The 23,050-nt window shown below is 49.2% G+C and overlaps 1 protein-coding gene across 5 annotated transcripts in view; it reads right to left on the bottom strand.

Annotated features, from left to right (window-relative positions):
* Positions 1-23,050, bottom strand: part of LOC111169948 (von Hippel-Lindau disease tumor suppressor) — a 72,595-nt gene that overhangs the window by 36,427 nt on the left and 13,118 nt on the right. For 2 of the 5 annotated variants that reach the window (XM_089919702.1, XM_089919703.1), the window contains exons 1-2: positions 21,259-21,432; positions 12,188-12,370 (exon numbers count right to left, since the gene is read on the bottom strand). In XM_089919702.1, coding sequence (XP_089775828.1) covers positions 12,188-12,370; positions 21,259-21,352 — 277 coding nt within the window. In that variant the 5' untranslated portion in view covers positions 21,353-21,432. Of the gene's footprint in view, positions 1-12,187; positions 12,371-21,258; positions 21,434-23,050 lie in introns of those variants that run through there. The other 3 variants (XM_089919704.1, XM_022564639.3, XM_089919706.1) reach the window with 3 other exon arrangements.

The raw sequence follows: 23,050 nt of genomic DNA, 5'->3' as shown, positions 1-23,050 counted from the left end.
ACAAAGATTCCATGCATAAAGTTAATTCTGCAGGATCATGAGATCCAAAAATAGGAATTGTGATCATAGAGTAGAAGCGAGAGCAAGTGTGGGGAAGTTTCCAGAGCCAGGCTTTCTAATCCTAGCTGTACACGCAAGGACAGATTTCTTAACCCTCTGAGCTTCATTTGCATCTTCCGTGGAGTCAGAATAATTATAACCCCTCTGTCCCAGAACAGTCCCAGGACTCAGTGGGACCAGATACAAAAAGCAGCTGGGCCAAGGCCAAGGCCAGGACACAAACTGTGACATAGTCATCCTCTGTCCTCTGTCCTCTCTCCCTCCCCAAAAGAACATCTGATCCCAACTTAGGGTCTCTGAAGGAAGCAAATGGGGTGGATGGCTGTATCCAACAGTTTAAACCCTCTAATGGGGACTTCCCTGGTGGTGCAGTGGTTAAGAATCCACCTGCCAAGGCAGGGGACACGGGTTCGATCCCTGGTCCAGGAAGATCCCACATGCCGCGGAGCAACTAAACCCGTGTACCACAACTACTGAGCCTGAGCTCTAGAGCATGCGAGCCACAACTACTGAGCCCACGCGCCACAACTACTGAAGCCCACGAGCCTAGAGCCCATGCTCCGCAACAAGAGAAGCCACTGCAACGAGAAGTGCGCACACCACAACAAAGAGTAGCCCCCGCTGGCTGCAACTAGAGAAAGCCCGCGCGCGCAAAAATGAAGACCCAACGCAGCCAAAAAAAACAAAAAAGAAAAAAAAAACCCTCTAATGGACACATGACTCTCAGTGGGCAGTGGCAGGGCCTTGAAGGTGCAGTGGCCGTGGGGATGAGTAATACAGAAGCCCAGCTAGACCTGCTTCCGCCCGCTGTGTCGTTGGCAGCCCCTGGTCACACACAGGAGGACAGGCAGCTTGGAGTTCTCCCTGCCAGTGCCCCTAGGGACGGGAGGGGATGCCAGTGCTCGAAATAACAGCTTCAGTGTCTGTGGGCACCAAGGGGTTGATGCATTGGTTCTCAGATCAATTAAATCAGAGTCTGGATGCTTTCGAAAGTTCCCTGGGTGAGGCTGAGAACGACTGGCTTAACCCGGAGTGATGAGGGCTGAGTTTCTGGCACCAGGGGGCAGAGAAAGGGGGCAAAAGCATTTCTCTGTGCTCTCTCCACGGTTCCCAGGGGACGAGGGGCCTGATTCCTTTTTCTCTCTGCTTTGTATTTTCAGGATGTCCCACTCTCTCTAATGAGCACAAGAGCCCAAAGATGAACTCAGGGCTTCCAGCCCACCATGCACACCACAGCCAGGCTCACGGGCAAGGGAAACGCTCCAAGTCTCATCCGACAAGTGAGATGAGGAACTGTACCCTACACCCCCCGAGATGATGAAGTAAGTAAGTGCTCAACAGTTATAAGCTACCATTGTAATTTACTATCATTAGGATCATCACCCCTGAGTCTAGGTCAGGCTTTTTTTTTTGTCCTAAGTGCTTTCCCATAGGTGTGGCCTACTGAATTCAGAGGCTACCTCTGGGGAGAAAGCACAGTTGCTCTCTCTAGTTTATACTTGAGTAAAGTGAAACCTGAAACAGTTCTCTTATTTACATGTTGTTTATTGAGGTCCCGCTTCCTTTGGTCAAAAGGCATATGTGTGCTGGGCCCTTGGCAGAGGGGCCTGGGTTCTCCTCGCCGGCTGGCAGCCTGGGAACATTTAACACAGTGGCAAATCCGGGAGCCACATGCTTGAGCAGAGGGGACTCCAGCTGCCAGCAAGGTCTTTCCCCAGTGAGCACAGTCTGGAATTGCCCGCACTCTTCTCAGCCCTCAAAGTAAACAGTGAGGTAATATTTATAAATTTGTTTTTATTCTTTGTATTTATTCTGACTCATGTGGCTGAAACAGATCCCTTCTAGAGCAAATGAAAGTGATTCATCCCTAACTAAAGAACCTAGGTGCCAGCTGGCCGTATCAAGACAAAAAGAGCTTTCTGGATCCTCTCTTTTCCTTTTCCTTTCCCTCCCAATCCCTGGGCTCAACCTTCCTGGGCATCCAAAGTCCACGTACACAAACCACTCAAAACTCCCAACTCAAGCAAGACGGGAAGTTAGGCAAATAAGAGGGCATGGCCTGTCTTAAGACCTAATCGCCCTATCACGGCTCCTCCACTGGACCTGCTCACCGGCTGCTAAAATGACTCATCCATCCTTATTCATTTATTCACTGTGTTAGGGACTGGGGACTCTGACTTATCAAAACTCACATGACAGTTAAAAGATACCTAATTTTAAACTGGGAGGAGCTCTATGCTGACAACAAACTGGAGGAAGGGAGGGGGGTACCTGACACTTACTTACACGGGGTGCCCAGGGCAGACTTCTGTGGGCAGGTGCCATTTAAGCAGAGACCCAAAAGATGAGAGGGATGAGCCACGGGAAGAATGCAAGGGAGCTGGGGAGGGGCCAGCATTCTAAGGGGAAGGAATAGCATATGCAAAGATCCTGAGGAAGAAAACACTTTGGTGCATCTCCTCAAATGAAGGATGACCCTAGTGGCTGAGCTGAATGAATGCGGGGGAAAGTAGCCAAGATGAGGTGAGAGAACTGGGCAAGGGTTTAGTCCACGTGAGATCTCGTAGGCCATGGTTAGGCAGAACCTTAAAATAAACCCCCTTGAACTGAGGTACCCAGTAGCTGAGACAGGGCTTACCAAATAGTCATTTGCTCCCTCTCAGACCCCAGCCTCCCTTGCAGTTAGGCTGGGGCCACGTGACTGGTTCTGGCCAATGGATTTTAAGTGGAAATGCTACTGTCACTTCCTGGACAAAGCAATTAAGAGCTGGCGAGCCTCGTCCATCTGTCTCTTCCCCTCCACAGTGACCCTGGAAGCCGTGCACTCCCAATGGCCTGCCGAGTGCAAGAAGGCAGGAGCCAGCACTGCACTTGGAGAAATTGATTCTTTGCTGTGTTGAACAGCTGAGATTTCTGGGTTTATCTGTAACCGCAACATAACGTAGCCCATCCTGATTAATGGGTAACCTCGACATGTGTCCAAAGCTCGTAACCCAGAGGAGCTGCTTACGACCGCATTGCACAGAGCGGGAGCTCAGTAAACCGCAGCTCCTCTCCCGCCAGCTCCCACCCGTCCTCTCTGAAAAGCTGGGGGCTGGTTTAGAGGCACCACACACAAGCCCCTCTGTCCATGCTCACATTTACTCCCAAGAAACCCGCAGTGATTAAAGCCTCGCTCTTTTCCAGTGGAATAACTAACGCGCAGAAGGACAGTCAGAAGACCATCCTGAGCCACACAGCAAGGATGTTAGAAGAGCCTCACATCGCTTATGTTCTGAAGCGCCCCCATTTACGAGAAAAGCAGACAGGGCAACGTCTACGCCTATTTTTCAGAGACTTGATGCCATCTAGTGACCTCCCCCAGCAGGGGTTAAGGTCACGCAGACCTGCATCCCTTTCCAGTCGGTTGCTTTGGGCAAGTTACTTAATCCTTGCACCTCAGTTTCCTCATCTGTAAAATGGGAATAGCGAGATTTGTGAGATAAGATGCTTGCCTGGCACATATTAGGTGCTAAATACAAGTTATGACTAGCATTCAGATAACAGTGACTCCTGGCCAGGACTTTGGCGCAGGGGGCGGGGGGTAGTCTTGGCCCTGTGCAGTGCCACGCCCAGGGGCAAGTCTCCAGGGGCCCCAGGGTCTGAGTCCTTCCCACGCTTTTTTGTCCCCTAGTGGTAGGAAAGGGGCGGATGTTGGGAAAACTTCCAGGAGAACACACACGAGCCCTGTCTGACCCTTGCAACAGCTCAGCCTCTTTGGGAGAGAAAGGGTGTGTTCTCTTCCATTTCACTTTAGGCAGCAGATAGAAATTCCCCACGCAGTGAAAGCCCAGCTCCAGGAAGGAAATGACTTTGGCTGAGCTGCCAAACCAAAAGTTAGAAACTGTGAAAGCTGCACAACCAAGAAGAGACTGCGTGAAAACTGGGAAACTTGAAAGAAACTCCCAGGAAGATGGTAGCAGCAGATGGGAAGATGAAACCTTGGTCACCTCCCTTGGAGTCCCTTCAGGTTCCAGAAGCTTCTTGCTTTCCTACTCAGTTGACACCTGGAACCTCACAGGCCCCTGTTTCCCACTGTGGCCAGAGCAATGGGGGTACTCCCAGGTAGAAGCCCTCGAAAACCTTCCCTACACTCCTGATGAAAGTAGACCTGACCACACCCAAGCATTGCTCCTTCCCACCACCGGGCCTTTGCACGTGCTGTTCCCTCTGCCTGGATACGCCTGTGTGGTCGGCCCGCCAGTCCTTTGAATGGAGGCTCAAGTTTCAGCTCCTTGGGGAAGCTTCCCCAGATGAGATCAAACCTTCCCCTCTCCCACCCTCCTACCTACCTACCCACCCGACCTACACTTCTCCTTTGAGCACTCCTGCTGTGCTTGGGTACACGTCTCTATGCCATCATCCTGTTCATGCCCGTCTCCCACACTAAACTGTAAGCTCCTTGAGGTCGGAGCCCTTGTCTGTATTTCCACTGCTGCGTCCCCGGCACCTAGCACACAGCAGGCACTTGATAATATGTCTCAGTTCACTACTGACTCTCTTGTCCAGATTTTGTGTATGTAACTCTCTATGGGGAGGAACGAGGGAGAGTGTCACCTCACAAATCAGGCACACCTGGTTTCGAGCCTCCATGCTCAGAGTTAGAGCCATCGGACCCCCGCCATCGGCAGGCTCAGGTCCCCTGCCTGCCGCGGTGGCGTTTAATCAGGTCCCCTGCCTGCCGCAGTGGCCGTGATGACAGCCGACCTGCCTCTGGCTGGAAGCCACAGCTCTGATACATCAGCCTCTGCCTTGATTCCGGCTCCTGAGACCCGCAGATGCCAGCACCTAGACCCTGGAGCCTGGCTCACAGCCCTCTCCCTAAATAAGCCTGGTGGTCGGGAAAAGTCCCCCTCAGGAGTAGGACTCTCACGTTTTAAGCCCCAGGGTGATGGCTGGCCCTAGCCTCCAGGGTCAGAATCTCCTGACACTGAATGCTGACCTGGCCATGCAAATGCTGCCCCTGGTCCCCCAGACTCTCTATAATGAGGCTCCCCTGGGATGCCCAGCAATTGCACCATGGCCACCATTGTACCAGAGCAGTGATTCCCACAGTGTACTGGTTCCATGGGAATATTAATAAGTATCAAATGAAAAGGGGGCTCTGTGGTCAAATGTAAATGGAAAACACTGACCTAAATAGATTTCTTTGCTATAGAACTTATCAGAGCCTTAAAACGTTGGGTGTGCATTGTGACTCTCCAAAGTTAGGGGGCACTGATAAAGCATACAGATTTCCCAAGGTTAGTGATTCATGAAGCCTCTAGTTGCACGGCGTAACTTGCTGGAGCACACATCTGGGGCATGTGATTGGGGAAATGCTACTCTGCACCATGACCCGCCCTACGGACATCCTATGCACACAGTACTTTCCCCATCACAAAAAGACATTTTTTCAATCAGGACACAAAGGCAGCATTCCTCTTCCTGTCCTGACCCAGAGACTGGGGCTTCATCCAAGACCCAGCTCTTCCCTGTGGGCTCAGAAGAGCCTGGAGATGTGAAGACATCCATGGAAGACCACTTTATGACTGATCTTTGCCAGAAGTCGGGAGGTGAAAGTGGAGAGGGGAGGGTAAGAAAGGGCAAGTAAACGATGCTTCACCTTACAAAGTGAAGCATCAAGAGGCACTGCCTAGAGCTAATGGAAAAATAATTATATATGTAATGATATTCGTTAAAAGTTAGAAAAACGACCTACAGACCCACAGAGGAGCTAAAGGGGGAGAGGAGGTATGTACAGCCAAATCCTGGTCTAGGAAGTTAACGGATAATATATAAATTGATATATACGAAAAGAACAGGAGAAACACATTATTTAGAGATGGTACAAATGTGGTAGAGAATAGCCATTCCCCTTGTCTTCCTATATTCTAGAAGTTTTAGCTAGACATATGGCTGCTAAAAACCACATTTTTTAGCTACTGCCAGACTCCCTTTGCAGCTAATTGTGGTCATGTGACTAGGTTCTAGCTAATAGAACTTTGTGAAGTGATAAAGCGTATCTTCCAGATTGTACCCTTAAAAGGAAAGAAAATCCCCTCCCCTTCCTGCTGCCCGGAATGTGGAAAAGAGAGGAACAGCCGGAGCGAGTATCTCAAACCACAAGGTGGAAGCCACATGCGCAGGGCAGCAGAATAAGGTAGAAAAAACGCTTGAATCCCTGACACTGTGGATCCACCCTATCAACTTTGGGTTGCCGACACACACACTGCTAGTGGAAAGAAACCCTCTTTTAGTTTAACCTGTTGTTGTTTTGGCCTTTCTTACCGGAGCTAAATCAATATAATAATGCTCCAGGTGGCAAGGACCCAGATATTGCAGACTGGAAAGCTGACTACTGTTCTTACACCAAAGCAAAACCGTCACCCGTGACCCTCGGAAGGCAGGCCACGTGCTAAGAGCACCCATAACTCTAAGGGGAGAAGCTGAAAATGCTCTGAATGTTGGTACATGTTGCTTCTCTTTTAGGGACCTCCAACAGAGGGAGAAGAACTCCACTGGAGCCAGACCATGTTCAAGCAGAGATGAAAAGGAAGACTCTTGGCCTGTGGTAGACAATCCAAGTTGACCAAGAACCTCCCTGTCAGGGGCCCTGAAGGGTCAGCCCCAGCAGGAGGTGATCATGGTCCCAACCATTCTAATCCCCACTCCACCTTTCTCAGTCCACTGATGAACTGCAGGAGGGGCTCTCTGCCAGACACAGAGCCCAGAAACAAGAGTCAAGATAAGAGTGCTTCCGTCCCATCTAAGCTATTGTTTCAGGTGGCCTCGAGGGGAGGCTCCAGGCGTGCACCTTCAGTTAGGAGGAGAGGGGGGCAGGCCGAGCACACAGGCCACCAAGTGAAAGAACAAACCTTTCAGGGTTAAGAATTAAGCTACCTAGGCTAGATCATCAGCTGTGGTTATCACACAGAGAGCTGATGAGAAGCCAAGAGACCAGAAGCTTCTAGCATTTTGAGAGACCTGTACCGCCAAAGAAGCCACAGTCCTGGTGTGACAAAAGCCGGCCATTATTTGACACCACAGCTCCTCCCAGGTGCCCAAACCCCTCCCCCAGCAGGAAGTGAGCTGTGAAAGCCGTGTGGCCCCCCCGTAAGGGCAGCCTCTCCAGTTCCCACTTCCACTGAGACCACAGGCATGCTCCCCCAATGCCTACCCCACCCTCCAAGACAGAGCCAGAAGTCAGAGAACCAGGTGCTGGATCAGCGGTTCTTAAACTTTTATCCGCACCTGAATATCCTGGAGGGAGACTCAGGACCTCACCCCTGGAGTTTCTGAATCGGCAGCTGAGGTCAGGCCTGAGAACCTGCATTTCTAACAAGTTCCCAGGGGATGCTGATGCTTAGAAGTCCAGGGAACACACTTTGAGGATCACTGGTCAACTGAGAAGAACAAGGGGCTGCCAGATGGACCAAACAAAGGACTCACTCCCCTTGCCAGAAGACACTCCCCTGGGGAAAGGGTGAGCATGTTTTGCTTGTGGGAGGAAGGGTGCATATGGATATTTGGGTGGCCCAAAGCAGAGGGCTGTAGGAAGACAGCGCTGTCCCTCCAGTATGTATCCCCTCCTCTGCTAGAGTAACAGACGCTTTAGTTGTGCACACAGGCTCTCAGCTACAGATTACATTTCCCAGCCTCCCCTGCAACTAGGCGTGATCATGTGACCAGTCCTGGCCAACGGCCTGGAAAGGGAGGTTATGTTGCAGCTTCCAGGGGACCGCGCCCTTCTTGTAGGCTGGAAGGCACGTGTGGAGGCACAGAGTAGCCATCTCAGGTATGAGCTGGCAGCCAGCTATCCCAGACAACAGAGCAATGAAAACGAAAGAAACTGGTCCTTGACACTCGGCAGCTGCCCTATGAGCCCTGGGCAGCTTGGACTGTCACAGGAGAGAGAAATAAACGTCTGTCTCATTTAAGTCACCACAGCCTACCCTTAGTAACAGCAATGAACCTGGGATGCTAATACACGAAGCCACCAAGAAACAGCTAGAAGAGTAAAATGGTTGACACTGGCAAGCAGATTTGCCAGAAGAAGGAATGGTAAGCCTTCTGCACTAATTTATTCTAATTCTTATAACATTTAGTGTTTGACAATTGAACAATAATGGTCTTGGCAATTAAGGCTGAGAAGATACCAAGGAACAGAGACCCACACACCTAGCTCTCTATACAATGGCACTAGCAGCCCCAGAGGACACGATTTCAAGAGACTGGATACACATGTGGCCCCCTGGGAACCCCACACTCCACCTTTCAGTTCACATACAACCTATGGAAGGCCTCTGCTAAATGCAAATATATTACCTGGAGTCGTAAGTCTCTGAGGACAACACTTTGTCTCTGGGACTTTTGGTATCTGGTTTTCAAGCTCTGTTTTATTCAAACTTATTCTTAAAGCTCTCTAAGAACTGGTGGGCAGAAGTCAGGTTCTCAAACTGCTGCGGGCAACTGAGTAAGTTCCTAAACAATCTGCAGCAAGTAAATGCAAACTAAGGTTTAACTAATGTTACAATCGGGGAAGGGAAAACGGACCGGCTGGAATAACAGAAACGTAATACGCTCCACACATGCCCTCTGTATTCACTTCCAAAAAGTGACCAAGATTTATGGCACTTTTTCTCCCTAATGAAAAACAAACAAACAACAACAAAAAAAAACCCAAGATACAGAAAGGGGAAGTGTCTTGCCTGAGGACTGAAGGCAACAGTGACAACACAACCGAACTCCCAAAACAAAAGTGGATGCGGAGACAGGCTTGAACCTCTCTTCCTCAGGCAATTTTAATCAGCAAGGCTAAGCAGCAGAGAAAAGAGGACTGGGGAACACAGGTGGACTCTCACAGCCCTGAGAGGTTAGAGGAGGTTGGAACCGGAAAACAGGGAACTGAGTAAAGTCCTAAGAAGAAAGGATGACAGGCAAATATCACTGTTTCCTGGAAGCCCGAACACCGAGTGCAGTGAAGTTCCCGTGAGAAAAGCTAAGAAGGAGGGCTCTGATCCAAACGCGCCTGGGTGTGACCGGACCTGTGCCCTTGGGGGAGGCTCTGAGCCGTTCCTGACCTCCGTGTCCTCAGGGGGAGAAGGGGCTCCTTAGATCGCCCACCTCGAGGGGCTGCTGGGAGGAGCCACGCTCAGCGCCTGGTGCCTCAAAAGTGCCCAGTCAGTGTCAGCTTCAAACAGTGTCACGCTGCAATGAGTATGTTTCTCTGAATCTGGCACTATGTTGTGTGCTGACCTCAAATCATTAAGAATATATTCCAGATTAGTCAACAGCCAGGTTCTGACGTCAGTGGCAAGCTGGTGTGTCCAGTGAGAGGCCTGTGTCTCAATCCCCAGTACGTCTCTGCCCACAGGCCTCGGGACACCCCTGCAGCATCCCAGTGCCCTGCAGAGACAAAACCGGCATCCCCCTCCCCAAAGGGGCCTGAGCAGGAGGCCTGGTCCCTCCATTCTGACTGTACCTGATCCAGCAGCTTTCCCACTCTCCCTCTGCAGCACCCCCTCTCCACACCTACCTCTCTCCCTCTCTCCCTCTCTCCCTCTCTCTCTCTCTTTGTCTCTCTCTCTCTGGCATCCTTGGGTGGGCATGAATTTCCTCACCTCTTTTTGAACCCATGAAGAATTTATCACTGGACTTCCCTGGTGGCGCAGTGGTTAAGAATCCACCTGCCAATGCAGGGGACACGGGTTCGAGCCCTGGTCTGGGAAGATCCCACATGTCACGGAGCAACTAAGCCTGTGCGCCACAACTACTGAGCCTGTGCTCTAGAGCCCACGCACCACAACTACTGAGCCCGTGCACCACAACTACTGAAACCCACGCGCCTAGAACCTGTGCTCCGCAACAAGAGAAGCCACTGCAACGAGAAGCCCGCATACCACAACGAAGAGTAGCCCCTGCTCACCACAACCAGAGAAAGCCTGCGCACAGCAACGAAGACCCAACGCAGCCAAAAATAAAATAAATTAAAAATAAATTTAAAAAAAAAGTTTATCACTAATTCTCTCAAAACATGAAAAGTATGTGAAGGCACATCTACTCAATAATCAGTTCTACCACGTGCCAGGTTCTGGGGATGCAGACAAGCCAGACAGGGGTCTGCAAGCAGCTACACAGGATAGGCATTGGTCACACCAACCAACCAATGTGGCATGGGTCTGAGCAGGTCTCCACCTGTAAGGCCACCCTGGTGTCTCCTGACTTATCCCTGAGGGTGGAGGTCTCTAAGCCCCCACTCCTCCTCCTGGAAGCCCTCCCTGATTTAGTCAGGCAGGTGCTGAACTGAGGTCTGTTGGTTCAGCCAGGTTATTCCCAGCTCAGGAACCCCAGCCAGGACAGCTCCAGGGCCCACAGGGTCTTCCACGGGCCTCTGGGGCTCTGAATGCCCTGCTCTCTACCTCCCACACCAGCTCTATGCTAGTTCCTGCAACACCCCAGGCCTTTGCACAAGGGCCTTTGTCCCCTCTCCCCTGGGCTTTCTTACTCCAGCTCTTCACGTGGCTGTCTTCTTTCCATTCCTCCAACTTCACCTCCTCAGACTGGCCTTCCGTGACAACCGTGTTCTAGAAGGCTCCCCTACCTTGTCACTCCATCCCATTATTTTTACTTGTTTTCCTGTCTACTGACTGTCTCCTCATGACTATGCTCTCCACGAGGGCAGAGGACCTATCGCTTTGCCCACCTGTATTCCAGGACCTCGGACAGCACCAGGCACTGGCCAGGGGCTCAGTGAGTACCTGTGAGAAGTCTGGCTCACTGTCCCACACTGAAGGGGTCTCTTTGGGGACATGGCGGGGGAGGCCCAGGTGGAGATAATCAGACCCCTCATTCCCCTGCCTCTGCTGAGCACCGGCTGGACACCAGGTCCTTGACGTGTTCTATTTCTTCAATTTCACAGACACCCTGCAAGGTAGGGAGGTATTATTTATTACCTGCTAAATACATTCCCACCATGGTTGTATTCTCCTGTAGGAGGACAATTTGGTAATACTGGTATTGATATCAATCAAAACTTAAAATACACAAACCTTCAGCCCAGCCATTCCAATATTGGAAAGTCATCCCACGTGAGATTCACATGTGTGCAAACGGGGTGCACATCCCAACACTGTACACAAGAGGCAACTGGTAGAAGCAACCTGAACACCTATCAATAAATCATGGTACATCTGTCAAAGGAATACAATGTGGCTGTTAAAAGAATGTCTCAATATGAAACAATCTGCGAGATCGACTGCTAGGTGAAAATAAAGGGGACAGCCGAGTGCATGGTGTTCTCTTACTATCTGTATAAAAAAGTGTTGTAGACACATATATACATTTGCCTAGAAAATCTCTAGGAAGGTAGATAAGAAATTGTGACTACTGGTTACTTCTTGGGAGGCCAAATTGGGAAACAAGATGAGGACGTAAATAATTTTTACTGTAGACTTTCTTGAATTTTTATGCTACAGCTATTTTTAAATTTCTATTTATTTATTTTTGGAACAGAGAACAAAAATTTAAAAGGTGCAAAAAGACTGACAATAAAGTCTCTCTCCAACACCTGGTTCCCTGGCCACCCGATTCCTCTCCCCAGGGGTGACCACCGTTACTAATTTCTTAGTTGGATGGTAAACTCTTTCATTCAAAATTTTTTTTAAGATTAAGAAAGGTTTTCTGGGGCTTCCCTGGTGGCACAGTGGTTGAGAGTCCGCCTGCCGATGCAGGGGACGCGGGTTCGTGCCCCGGTCCGGGAAGATCCCACATGCCGCGGAGCGGCTGGGCCCAGGAGCCATGGCCGCTGAGCCTGCACGTCAAGAGCCTGTGCTCCGCAACGGGAGAGGCCACAACAGTGAGAGGCCCGCGTACCGCAAAAAAAAAATAAATAAATAAAAATAAAGGTTTTCTAATTTTATTTATTTTTACATTTTGGCCATGCCGAGCAGCATGCGGGATCTTAGTTCCCCAACCAGGGATCAAACCCATGCCCCCTGCAGTAGAAGCGCGGAGTCTTAACCACTGGATCGCCAGGGAAACTCCAAGAAAGATTTTAAGGTGAGAGGGCACAGCTCACGCTGGCTGCTAGGGGGCCTTGGTAACTCACAGTTGAGGATGATCTGGGCGGCGCGGTAGAGCTCTAGATGGCACAGGAGGTCCAGCAGCTGCTGGACGGTGGCCTGCCGCATGCTCCACCACCACAGCAGCTCGCGCGTGATGCTCACGCCCTGCACCCGCTCCATAGACTTGATCTTCCGCAGCTGGGTCAGGTCTGTGATCACATAGGAGGCTGGAAGGCAAGCAAAAAGGGATGCTTAGAGCCAGAAGGGCAGCCCCTCCACCAGAGGGTCACCATGCTGGCCCAGCTCTGTCCACCACAAAGCCGCCTGGCCCCATCCTACCTGAAACTCCACCAGGAGCTGGGGTCCACAGGCAGCCCAAGTCATTCAGTGCCCGCGGGGACCAGCACACTCACACTTTAATGTAAATGTCAACTTGGTTGCCACACAAGACTTAGGAGAAAGACCAGTGGACGAGAGGGCCAGGGGCCCTGAGGTTTAGCTGCTTATTTGCTATGTGCAAGTCACTTCCCCAGTGGGATGGGAGGCTCGGTTTCCTCAACTGTAATAGAGAACTTGCCCTCCAAACAGAAGCCCCGTGTAGGCAGAGAGTTTTCTCTGTTCCATTCACTGTTAAATCCTCAGAACAGAGAAGAGTGCCTGGCACAGAGTGGGGGCAGGGCCAGGACCAAAGTGAGGCAGGGGAGGCACCCAAGGCGCAAATCTGAAGGAGGTGCTCATTCTCAGGGCTGGTCCTGCACCTGCAGCAGCAGCCAGAGAGTAGGGCCTCCTATAATTTTGCCTTGGGGGGCGTCCCTGGTGGCGCAGTGGTTGAGAGTCCGCCTGCCGATGCAGGGGACGCAGGTTCGTGCCCTGGTCCAGGAAGATCCCACATGCCGCGGAGCGGCTGGGCCCGTGAGCCATGGCTGCTGAGCCTGCGCGTCCAGAGCCTGTGCTCCGCAACGGGAGAGGCCACAACAGTGAGAGGCCAGCGTACCGCAAAAAAAAAAAAAAAAAAAAAAAATTTGCCTTGGGCATCTCATTCTCCTCATCTCTAAGTCCCAGCCCTGGCAGGGGGAACTCAAAGAATGAATGAATGAGTGAATGAATGAATCCACAGCCCACCATCCTCACAGAACTGCTATTAGGAGCAAGAGAGCTATGGATCTAAAAGCACTTTGCCAAGTCTGAAGCACTGTGCAATTTGCAGAGGGCTACTGTCCACAATACTAAAACGAATGCATTCCTTCTTTTCATTTTCTATTATAAAATGGTTGCTCATTAAAGAAAACTTGGAAAAACGTAGGGGAAAGAAGCTAATAAATTACACAGCATCCCACGAGGGTACTTTCCCTTCCGAAAGTCTCCCCACCACACGCACAGGGGTGCTTCTGGATCCAGTTAGTGCCAGGCTGTAAGTAAGACTGTGCATCCAGGCCTTATTTACTAACATTATACCATAAGCATTTTCCAAGTTGGTACAAGCTCTTCATACATGGAATTTTTGAACTGTCACATAGTATTCTGCTGAGTTTCCTGAAGTGAGGGAGGCATTTTTTATTCCCCTAAACTAGGACTAAAATAATCGGACTTCAGTTCCAGGATTTCAGAAATCGTGGAGCAGGTATCTACGTGAACATCAAGTCATACATTCATTCAACAAAATATTATTGAGCTCCAGGCCTCTGAGAAGCTCTAGAGATACAGGGGTGAGTCAACCAGAAGCCCACGGAGGTTTTCTGTTTGAAAAATACAAACATAAGTGAACTGAGTGGGGAAGAGGAAGACAAGAGACCACGCCTATGTAATGAAGGGGCTCGAAGGCCAGGCTACAGTTTGAACCCTGATCCTAAGAGCCACGGACACCAGGACACCATGGAAGACCTCAGAGCCAGGGAGGGACACGATCATATTGTACAGTCCCTGTCCCTCTGGAGGAATGGGGAAGGTTGTGACAGCCTCCCACAGAGAGAAAGCCTCTGGGAGAAGTGCCCTGTTAGGGATGGGAAGTTCTTGAGTTGTAACTTTAGTCACTGGAAACCCCAGGCCAGATTCCTGGTCCATGGGTAGTGATGTCAGCAGGGTCAGGGGCTGCCTCCAGCAGCAGAGAGAAAAGAGTAGAGGGAAGAGGAAGGAACCCCTTGCCCCCAGCCCTCCCTGCACACGAGCTCTGTTCGTGGGCTCACCTCCCACGCTCCGAGGCAGCGTGATGTCATGGGAAGAACAGAAGCCCAGGGCCGTCCCTGGGGCTCCACTGCGGCAGCAGAAGCCAAGCCCAGCCCTCACGTCCGTGGGCTGTACTTTCCTCACAGGCAATGCAGGAGGAAGAGGAATTAAACCCAGAGGTGCCTTGCAATGTGGACGTTGTAGCTCCATGAAAGTGGTATCTCTTATGGTGTTGACCTGTCAGCATTTAACATGACCCTTAAAACAGGGTCAAGACAAGATAGAGATCTCAGGGGGATGAGTCACTGCCGAGCGCCCTGCTGAGTCCATGGCTCTTTGCCCAACACACACCAGTAATACCTGGTCGTTATAGAACATTTGGAAAATGGGAGAAAATCAAAGCCCTCGTGATCATCCCACTTGGAAGACCCCAAGAAAAGCACTGGTTATACTCTTGCTTCTTCTTCCAGGCTTTTCTATTAGATATAAAAATACATGCTTATGCCAGCAGGATGGTACAGTGGTGGGTTCAGGGCCCAGACTCTGGATTCTGAGGCCTGGGTTCAAATCTTCTCTCTGCTACTTACTTCCCACGTGCTTGGGGAAGGCCCTTCACTTCTCACTGTGCCTCAGTTTCCTCATTTGCAAATGAGGAAAACAACAGCACTTGCCTCAGAGGTTGTTGTGAGGATTAGATTACTTATATGTATAGAATAATATGTATGTGATATAAATGTTCACTGCAATTGTTAAGCCATCTACGCTCTATGAAAAGCTGCTTTTATCCCCAATGGTTAACACTACGTGGCGATCATCCCTCCTGGTCTGACTTCCTGAATCTTGCAGGACACAGTAGACAACCTTGCCCATCTTCAAAGCCCTCTGGAGCAGAGACGGCACAGCTTCCTGAAGTGAGGGTGAAACGCCCTTTGTCCGGACTAACAAGACTCTTTCCTGGTTGAGGGAAGGGGAAAGCGTCTTGTCCCTTAAGCCTCTCAGCAACTCATCCCCATTTTATAGATGAGGAAACTAAAGGCTCAAAGAGGGGCAGTCACTCGCCTGAAGCACATAGCTGGGCAGGGACAAAGCAGGCCTGTGCACAAAGGCTGGCACGTGCATGAAACAGCAAGATGGAGAGCCGTCCAACAGAGCAAGCCCTGCCCCAGGATCCCTGGGAATACACCTGGGGTGAGTGAAGCTGTGAGAAGCCTGGTTTCCCCCAGGGGCAAAAATGAACACAGCCACAATCACAGGGAAATGAGCAGGAGGGAGCCACATTATCTGCCAAAATTGTCAAATCCAAAGAGCGTGCGTATTTGTGGCTGTGTGCTTTTCTGAATCACTTTATGGATTTTTCTACCTCCACTCCCCGGTATCACAATCAGCCCCAAGGGATGATCTCTTCTAAAATGATGCACATTATCTGTAATAGTCGAAGACTAGAATGTCATTTTAAAAAAAAGAATAAATTGTGGAATATGCAGTAGGATTTTTCAACCTAAAAAAAAAAAAGACTCGCAGAAACCGAGACTCTTTAGGACTGGAAGGACAATCACAGTCGCTTACTGTGCTGAACAGAAAACCATGGAATGCTGTGACTTGCCAAGGAGCTGCTACCTGGGGGTCACAGCTGGCTCCCAGCCCAGTGACCTCTGACCCAGCACGGAGACCTGGCCAAGCATGGGCTCCAAGCCATCCCGTGTCCCCACCGTTCCCACATCCTTCAGCCCATCATTCATTCCAGTGGCACTGAGTGTCTGCCCACTGGCCAGGCACTGCCTCAGACACTGGGAATACAGGAGCAAACTAGATGCGTGATGTCCCTGCCCTCATGGCACCGACATTCTACAGGGAGAGACAGACATAAACCAATAAGGAACAAGGTCAAAGCATGTTAAGAGGAATGAAGAAAATAAAACATGTTGATAAGAAAAAGAGGAAAGGGGGACAGGGTCAGCCTCTCAAACAAGGTGACATATGAACTGAGAAATGAAAGACTATAGCCCCCCAAAGACGTCAGTGTCCTAAACCCCGAAACCTGTGAATATGGTACCTTACGTGACAAAAGGGACTTTGCAGATGGCATTAAGTTAAGGATTTTGAGATGAGATTACCCTGGATTATCTGACTGAGCCCAGGGGTCCTTATCAGAGGAAGGCAGGAGTGTCCGATTCAGAGAAGATCATGACAGAAGCAGAGGTCAGAGGAAGAGATTTGAAGATGCTACCCCGTTGTCTTTGAAAGTGGAGGAGGGGCCACAGGCCAAGGGACACAGGCAGCCTCTAGAAGCCAGTGAAGGCAGAGAAATGGATTCTCCCCTAGAGCCTCCAGAAGGACAGCTGCCCTGCCAACACCTTGATTTTAGGACTTCTGACCTCCAGAACTGTAACACAATAATGGCTGTTTTTAAACTATTAAATTTGTGGTAATTTGTTACAGCAGCAAGAAGAAACTAACAGAGACTAGAAAGCTAGCCACGTGGAGGACAGAACGAAGAATGTCCCAGACAGAGGAAACAGCAAATACAAAGGCCCTGAGTCTGGACCAAGGAGGCCAATGTGGCTGGAGCAGGGTGGGCATGAGAGGGTGTTGGAGGAGAGGAGGTCAAAAGTCAATGGCGCTCAGACTGTGCCAGACCCGGCAGGCCTGGTGAGGGATTTGGATTATAACCTAAATCACAATGGGCAGCTCCTGAGGACCTTGAGCAATTCTGGTGTCTCCAAGCCCTAAGGAGTCAGAGGTATTCTCCTCAGAGGATGTACAAATGCACATGAAGAGACGGCCAACGTCATTAGTCATTACAGAAATGCTAATCAAAACCAGAGCAAGAGGCACTTCCCTGGTGGTCCAGTGGTAAAGAATCTGCCTTCCAATGCAGGGGACACAGGTTTGATCCCTGGTTGGGGAACTAAGATCCCACATGCCGCGGGGCAGCTAAGCCCGCGTGACACAACTACTGAGCCCACACGCCCTGCAGCCTGTGCGCCACAACTGGAGAGAGAAAACCTGCACACCACAACTAGAGAGAAGCCCGAGTGCCACAGCAAAGAGCCCGCACGCCACAATAAAAAGATCCCGCGTGCCTCAACAAAGAACCTGTGTGCCTGCATCTAAGATCCGACGCAACCTAAATAAATAAATAAACACAGCGAGAAACCACTTCTCACCTGCTCAGATGGCTACAAACTCAGAAAGACAGACAATAACAAGTGTTGGGGGGAGGGGATGTGGAGAAATTGGGACCCTCACACATTGCTGGTGGGAATGTAAAATGGTACTCGCACTTCCAAAAACAGTCTGACACTTCCTCAAAATGTTAAACGCAGAGTTACCCTATGACTCAGTAATTCCCCTCCTAGGCATCTACGCAAGGGAAATGAAAACGTAAAGGCACACAAAGACGTACACAAATGTACACAGGAGCATTATTCATAATAGCCAAAAAGTGGAAAGAACCCAAATGCCCATCAAATGACAGAAGAATAAATAAAATGCAGTACGTCCATACGATGGAATGTTATTCAGAAATAAATAAAAAGAAATTGGGACTTTCCTGGTGGTCCAGTGGGAAAGAATCCGCCTTGCAATTCAGGGTACGCAGGTTTGATCCCTGGTCAGGGAATTAAGATTCCCACCTGCCTTGGGGCAACTAAGCCAGTGCACCACAACTACTGAGCTCACGTGCCTCAACTAGAGAGCCTGCTTGCCGCAAAACTACACAGCCCACGCGCCCTGGAGCCTGCGCGCCACAACTAGAGAAGAGAAAAGCCCGCACACCACAGCTAGAGAGAAGCCCGCGTGCCGCAACGAAAGATCCCACGTGCCACAACTGAGACCCGACGCAGCCAAGAAATAAATAAAATAAATACTAAATAAATCTTAAAAAAAAAAGAAATTAAGCACTGATACTTGCTATGACATGGATTAACCTTGGAAACATGCTAAATAAGTCAGTCACAAAGGACTACATATTGTATGATTTATTCCATTTATATGAAATGTCCAGAATAGGCAATGCCTAAAGCTGGGGGGAAATGGGAGATGTGTGTGAGAGTGCTGAGGGAGACTGCTGAGGGGTACAGGGCTTCTTTCTGGGGTAATGAAAATGTTCTAACATTGATTTGGCGACGGATGCACAACTCTGCATATACTAGATGCCACTGAATTGTACACTTTAAATGGGTGAATTGCGTGGTAGGTGAATTATACCTTAATCAAGCTGTTTTTTAAAAAAAGTCATACACAGAGAACAGACTAGTGCTTGCCAAGGGGGAGGGGGTGTGGGGGAGGGATGGATTGGGAGTTTGGGATTAGCAGATTCGAACTAATATATATACTGACAGAATGGATAAACAACAAGGTCCTACTGTATAGCACAGGGAACTATATTCAATAGTTCCTGTGATAAACCATAATGGAAAAGAATTTTTAAAAAGAATGTGTGTGTGTATATATATATATATATATATATAACTGAATCATTTTGCTGTACAGCAGAAATTGACACAACATTGTAAATCAACTATACTTTAATTTTTAAAACTTTAGTAAAATAAAAAGAAAGCCATAGGTGTGCCTTCTAAAATAGCAACAATATCCTAGAAACAGAAGTTGCTGTGGCCTTCACAATTGAGGCCAACATGGAAAACACTAGAGAAAGTCTCTTCCACAAAGTGTTTGCCCACTGCTCAGGAAACAGTCGAAGTAGTTAAATCACAGATCATCTGAGCAAAGGGACACAGTGCAGTCTAGAAAATCAGATGGTGACAGACATTCTCAGAGGTGCCCTGACTTGTTACCAGGGACAGCCTCTGTGGGGAGGCTGAGGGGCAGGGAGGGGAAAGATATTTACTTTCCCCTCTGTCCCAGGGGCGTGATTTACACCATTTAACCTAGTACATCTGTTATTTTTTTCCACAAAGAAGTTAATAAAAATACACACTGAAAGTAAAAGCCTAAATCCATGCTGCTAAAGAATATTGCTTAGCAAGAAAAAATAATTGTGATATAGTTTAAATGAAAAAAGCAAGCTAGTAGAGTGTACAAAATGATACGATTTTTGGAAAACGTTTATACATAAATAAATATGGTTAGTAAAAAAGACTAGAAGGCATAAGACACCCAGCACCCTGCTGGCACATAGTCAGAAGCCAATACATGTTAGCGGCTGCTGTTGTTATTATTACTATTGGCAACCAAATGGTAAGAATGGTATCCCTTATGGGGATATATATACACATATAGCTGACTCACTTTCTTGTACAGCAGAAACTAACACAACATTGTAAAGCATTTATACGCCAATAAAGATGTGGGAAAAAAAAGAATGGTATCCTTGGGCTTCCCTGGTGGCACAGTGGTTAAGAATCTGCCTACCAATGCAAGGGACACAGGTTCTGAGCCCTGGCCCGGGAAGATCCTACATGCCACGTAGTAACTAAGCCTGTTCGCCACAACTACTGAGCCTGAGCTCTAGAGCCCGCAAACCACAACTACTGAGCCCACGTCCCACAACTACGGAAGCCCGCGCACCTACAGCCCACGCTCCACAACGAGAAGCCTCCGCAATGAGAAGCCCACGCACCGCAACGAAGAGTAGCCCCCGCTCGCCGCAACTAAAGACCACACGCAGCAACAAAAACCCAACATAGCCAAAAATAAATTCATTAATTAATTTTAAAAAAATACTCCCTCCAAATTAAAAAAAAAAAATGGTATCCCTGAGTGGTGGAGTTTGAGCTACTCTTTATTTCCCGCAGTATTTTGCAATAAGAGTGTATTATTTTTGTGACTGGTTTAAAACAGGATTTCTGAACCTCAGCACTACTGACACTTTAGGCTGGATAGTTCTTTGTGGAGGGGGCGGTTCTGTGCATTGCAGGACGTTTAGCAGCATCCCTGGCCTCTACTCACTACATCCCCCAAGTTACGACAACCAAAAATGTCTCCAGACATTGGCAAATGTTCCCTAAGGGGGCAACATCACCCCTGGTTGAGAACTACTAGGTTAAAATATACATTATTTCCTCAAAATGGATGGATAAAAACATACATGTTCTTTTTATTATTATTCTTTCCACTGTACATAAATATTATATTCCCTTTGTACGAATGGTATATATCATAATCTCAATTTTAAAGAAAATATAGATATTACTTTAAAAATAAAGTGGCACCAGTCACATTGACTTAAAACATGAACCTGAGAATAATTGTTAAGACTTCCTTAATACTTACAAGAACCTCTGACACATAGGTGTCAAGTGCTTTTTATACTATTTTCATTCCTCATAACCACCTCCAGTTTACAGATTAATAAGCTGAGACTCAGACAGGTTAAGCAACTTGCCCAAAGTCACCAGCTGGATGTGGTGGAGCCTGGAAGGCGCCTGAGGACCACACGCGCAGCCTCCCCCAGGATGCCAAGCCCTCAGCCAACCACCAGGTACAAACTATATACACCAAGAAGTTACGATGTCCTGGCGGGGCCAGCCGCCGGGGTTCAGAGCCCAGTTCGCCACTTAGCAACGCCATACCCTGGCCCCCGAAAGTAACTCTACCTTTAAAGCCGTTTCGTCGTCTGTAAGATGGGGTAAGAGAAATAGGCACTTTACAGGCTGTCGTGGGAACTAAATGAGATAATCGGTGTCAGGTGCTTACATCAGTGCCGGGCACACAGTAAGCACTAGCCACTGCTGAGAGCGATCATTTTCGGCTTTACTGTAAACCGCGAAGTCGAGCCAGTCGTTACTTAGCGACAGACTGAGTAACAGCAGAAATCCTCCGAGATCACCTAACACCTTCCAAATGACCACAGAGAGGGGGCAGCGCCTGCCCGAGGGCACACAGTGAGGCCCGGGTCCAGAATAGCAGCACAGAGAGCCCCTAAAATCAGGACCCGCGTAAACAGGCGGGGAGGGGGGTTAGCGGGGTCGCAGGGGTGCCCACTCACCGAACTGCATCCAGTCCCACTCGCTCAGCGCGTCCATGTTGCGGCACAGGTCGTCCAGCACCCAGGCGGGCAGCTGGTAGATGTAGCAGGACATGGCCGGGCTCCGAGGGCCAGGGGGCCGGCAGCGCTGACAACTGAGTCCTACGCGGCAGGACTCTGCTTCTCTACCGGCTGGATGGTGGGTCCACCCAGCGCAAGCCGCCGGGGAAGTGGGCGGGGCTGGGCTTGGGCTCTACTGCCCCCCAGCGGTCACCGGGGTCGCGACGCCTCCCGGCCGGCTGGACCAGCAGCTGCGAAACCAAGAGGGTCAGAGCCGCCAGGAGGGGAAACAGGCCCAGAGGAGCAAGGGAACACGGGCAAGTCCACACGGGAATTCAGCGGCAGTCCCAAGAGACCTTCTGACTCCACCTCCAGGTCTTTTGGCCCTCTGCCACATACGATTCCTTCAAGAGCTAGTCTATTAATTACCTGCTATATGTGGGACAATGTTCGAGGTGCTGGAGATGCATAAGTGGAGAAAACTTACCAAAGTCCATGTTTTCATGGGACTTACAATCTAGGCGGGGATGGGAGTGGGGGAGGAAACTAGCAACAAATAATAACACCATTGAATAGGTAAGTTACATGAAATGCTAAAAGGTCAAAGTGCTGTGGCAGGGGGTGGGGGAAGGAAAGAAAAAGAGGAATGAGGTGTTCAGAGCAAGCAGGGGGAGGACTGTATTAAATAGGGTAGTCAGGATAGACTGATTTTTTAAAATAAATTTTATTTATTTATTTGGCTGCATTGGGTCTTCGTTGCTGCATGCAGGCTTTCTCTAGCTGCTACGAGCAGGGGCTACTGTTCATTGCAGTGCGTGGGCTTCTCACTGGGGTGGCTTCTCTTGGTGCAGAGCACGGGCTCTAGGCCAGCGGGCTCAGTAGTTGTAGCTCACGGGCTTAGTTGCTCCACAGCATGTGGGATCTTCCCGGACCAGGGCTCGAATCCATGTCCCCTGCATTGGCGGGCGGATTCTTAACCACTGAGCCACCAGGGAAGTCCCTAGACTCTGATTTTAAGGGCTAATATTTATTGAGCAGCTACTATGTGCCAGGGACTGTTCTAGGTGCTGGGGTTCCCTCTGAAGAAAAAAAGGACAAAATCCCTGCCCTGGAGGAAGACACACAATAAGCAGTAAAAATGCTAAATAAGTAAATAATTTAGCACTGTAGAAGGTGATAGGTAATGTTAGGGAATAAAAATAGATTATAGTAAAAGAGAGCAGGAGTAGCTAATTGCATTATTCATTGTCTTAGAAGGTGATAAATATTATTGGGGCAAAGCAGAATATGGTAAGAGGAACTGGGGGGCAAAGTGAATTATTGAATAGGGTAGAAGGAGAACATAATCACTAGTATTTATTAAGCATTTATGACGGGCAAACTTCACCAAGGTTGTTTTACTTACTCCTCACAATGACCTTATGTGTTACCCCCACTCTACAGATGAGGAACAGAGAAGTCAAATAACTTGCCTAAAATCATACAGGTACAAAGTGGCAGAGCTGGGATTTGAACCCAATCCGTCTGACCACTAGCTACAAGCTGCCTCGTTATTGCAATAACTACCATTTACCTATACCTACAATGTGCTTTGCATAAATCATTTTATGTAACTCTCATAAGCCTATGCTTTTACACAGAAGTAAATGGGTTCCAAGAAGTTAGGCAGTATCATCTAAGGCACATAAGCAACTAGAGCACCACTTTGCAGCTACAAACATCAGCTATGGAAAGAAGAAGGAAACTAAAAGGA

Source organism: Delphinapterus leucas, chromosome 10 (genome assembly GCF_059928025.1).
Source record: "Delphinapterus leucas isolate spDelLeu-1000000601 "Yukka" chromosome 10, BTC_Dleu_Yukka2, whole genome shotgun sequence".
In the NCBI taxonomy this organism is placed as follows: Eukaryota; Metazoa; Chordata; class Mammalia; order Artiodactyla; family Monodontidae; genus Delphinapterus; species Delphinapterus leucas.
Note: the sequence above shows the minus strand (reverse complement) of the source record. Positions and strands in the feature narration are given on the sequence as shown.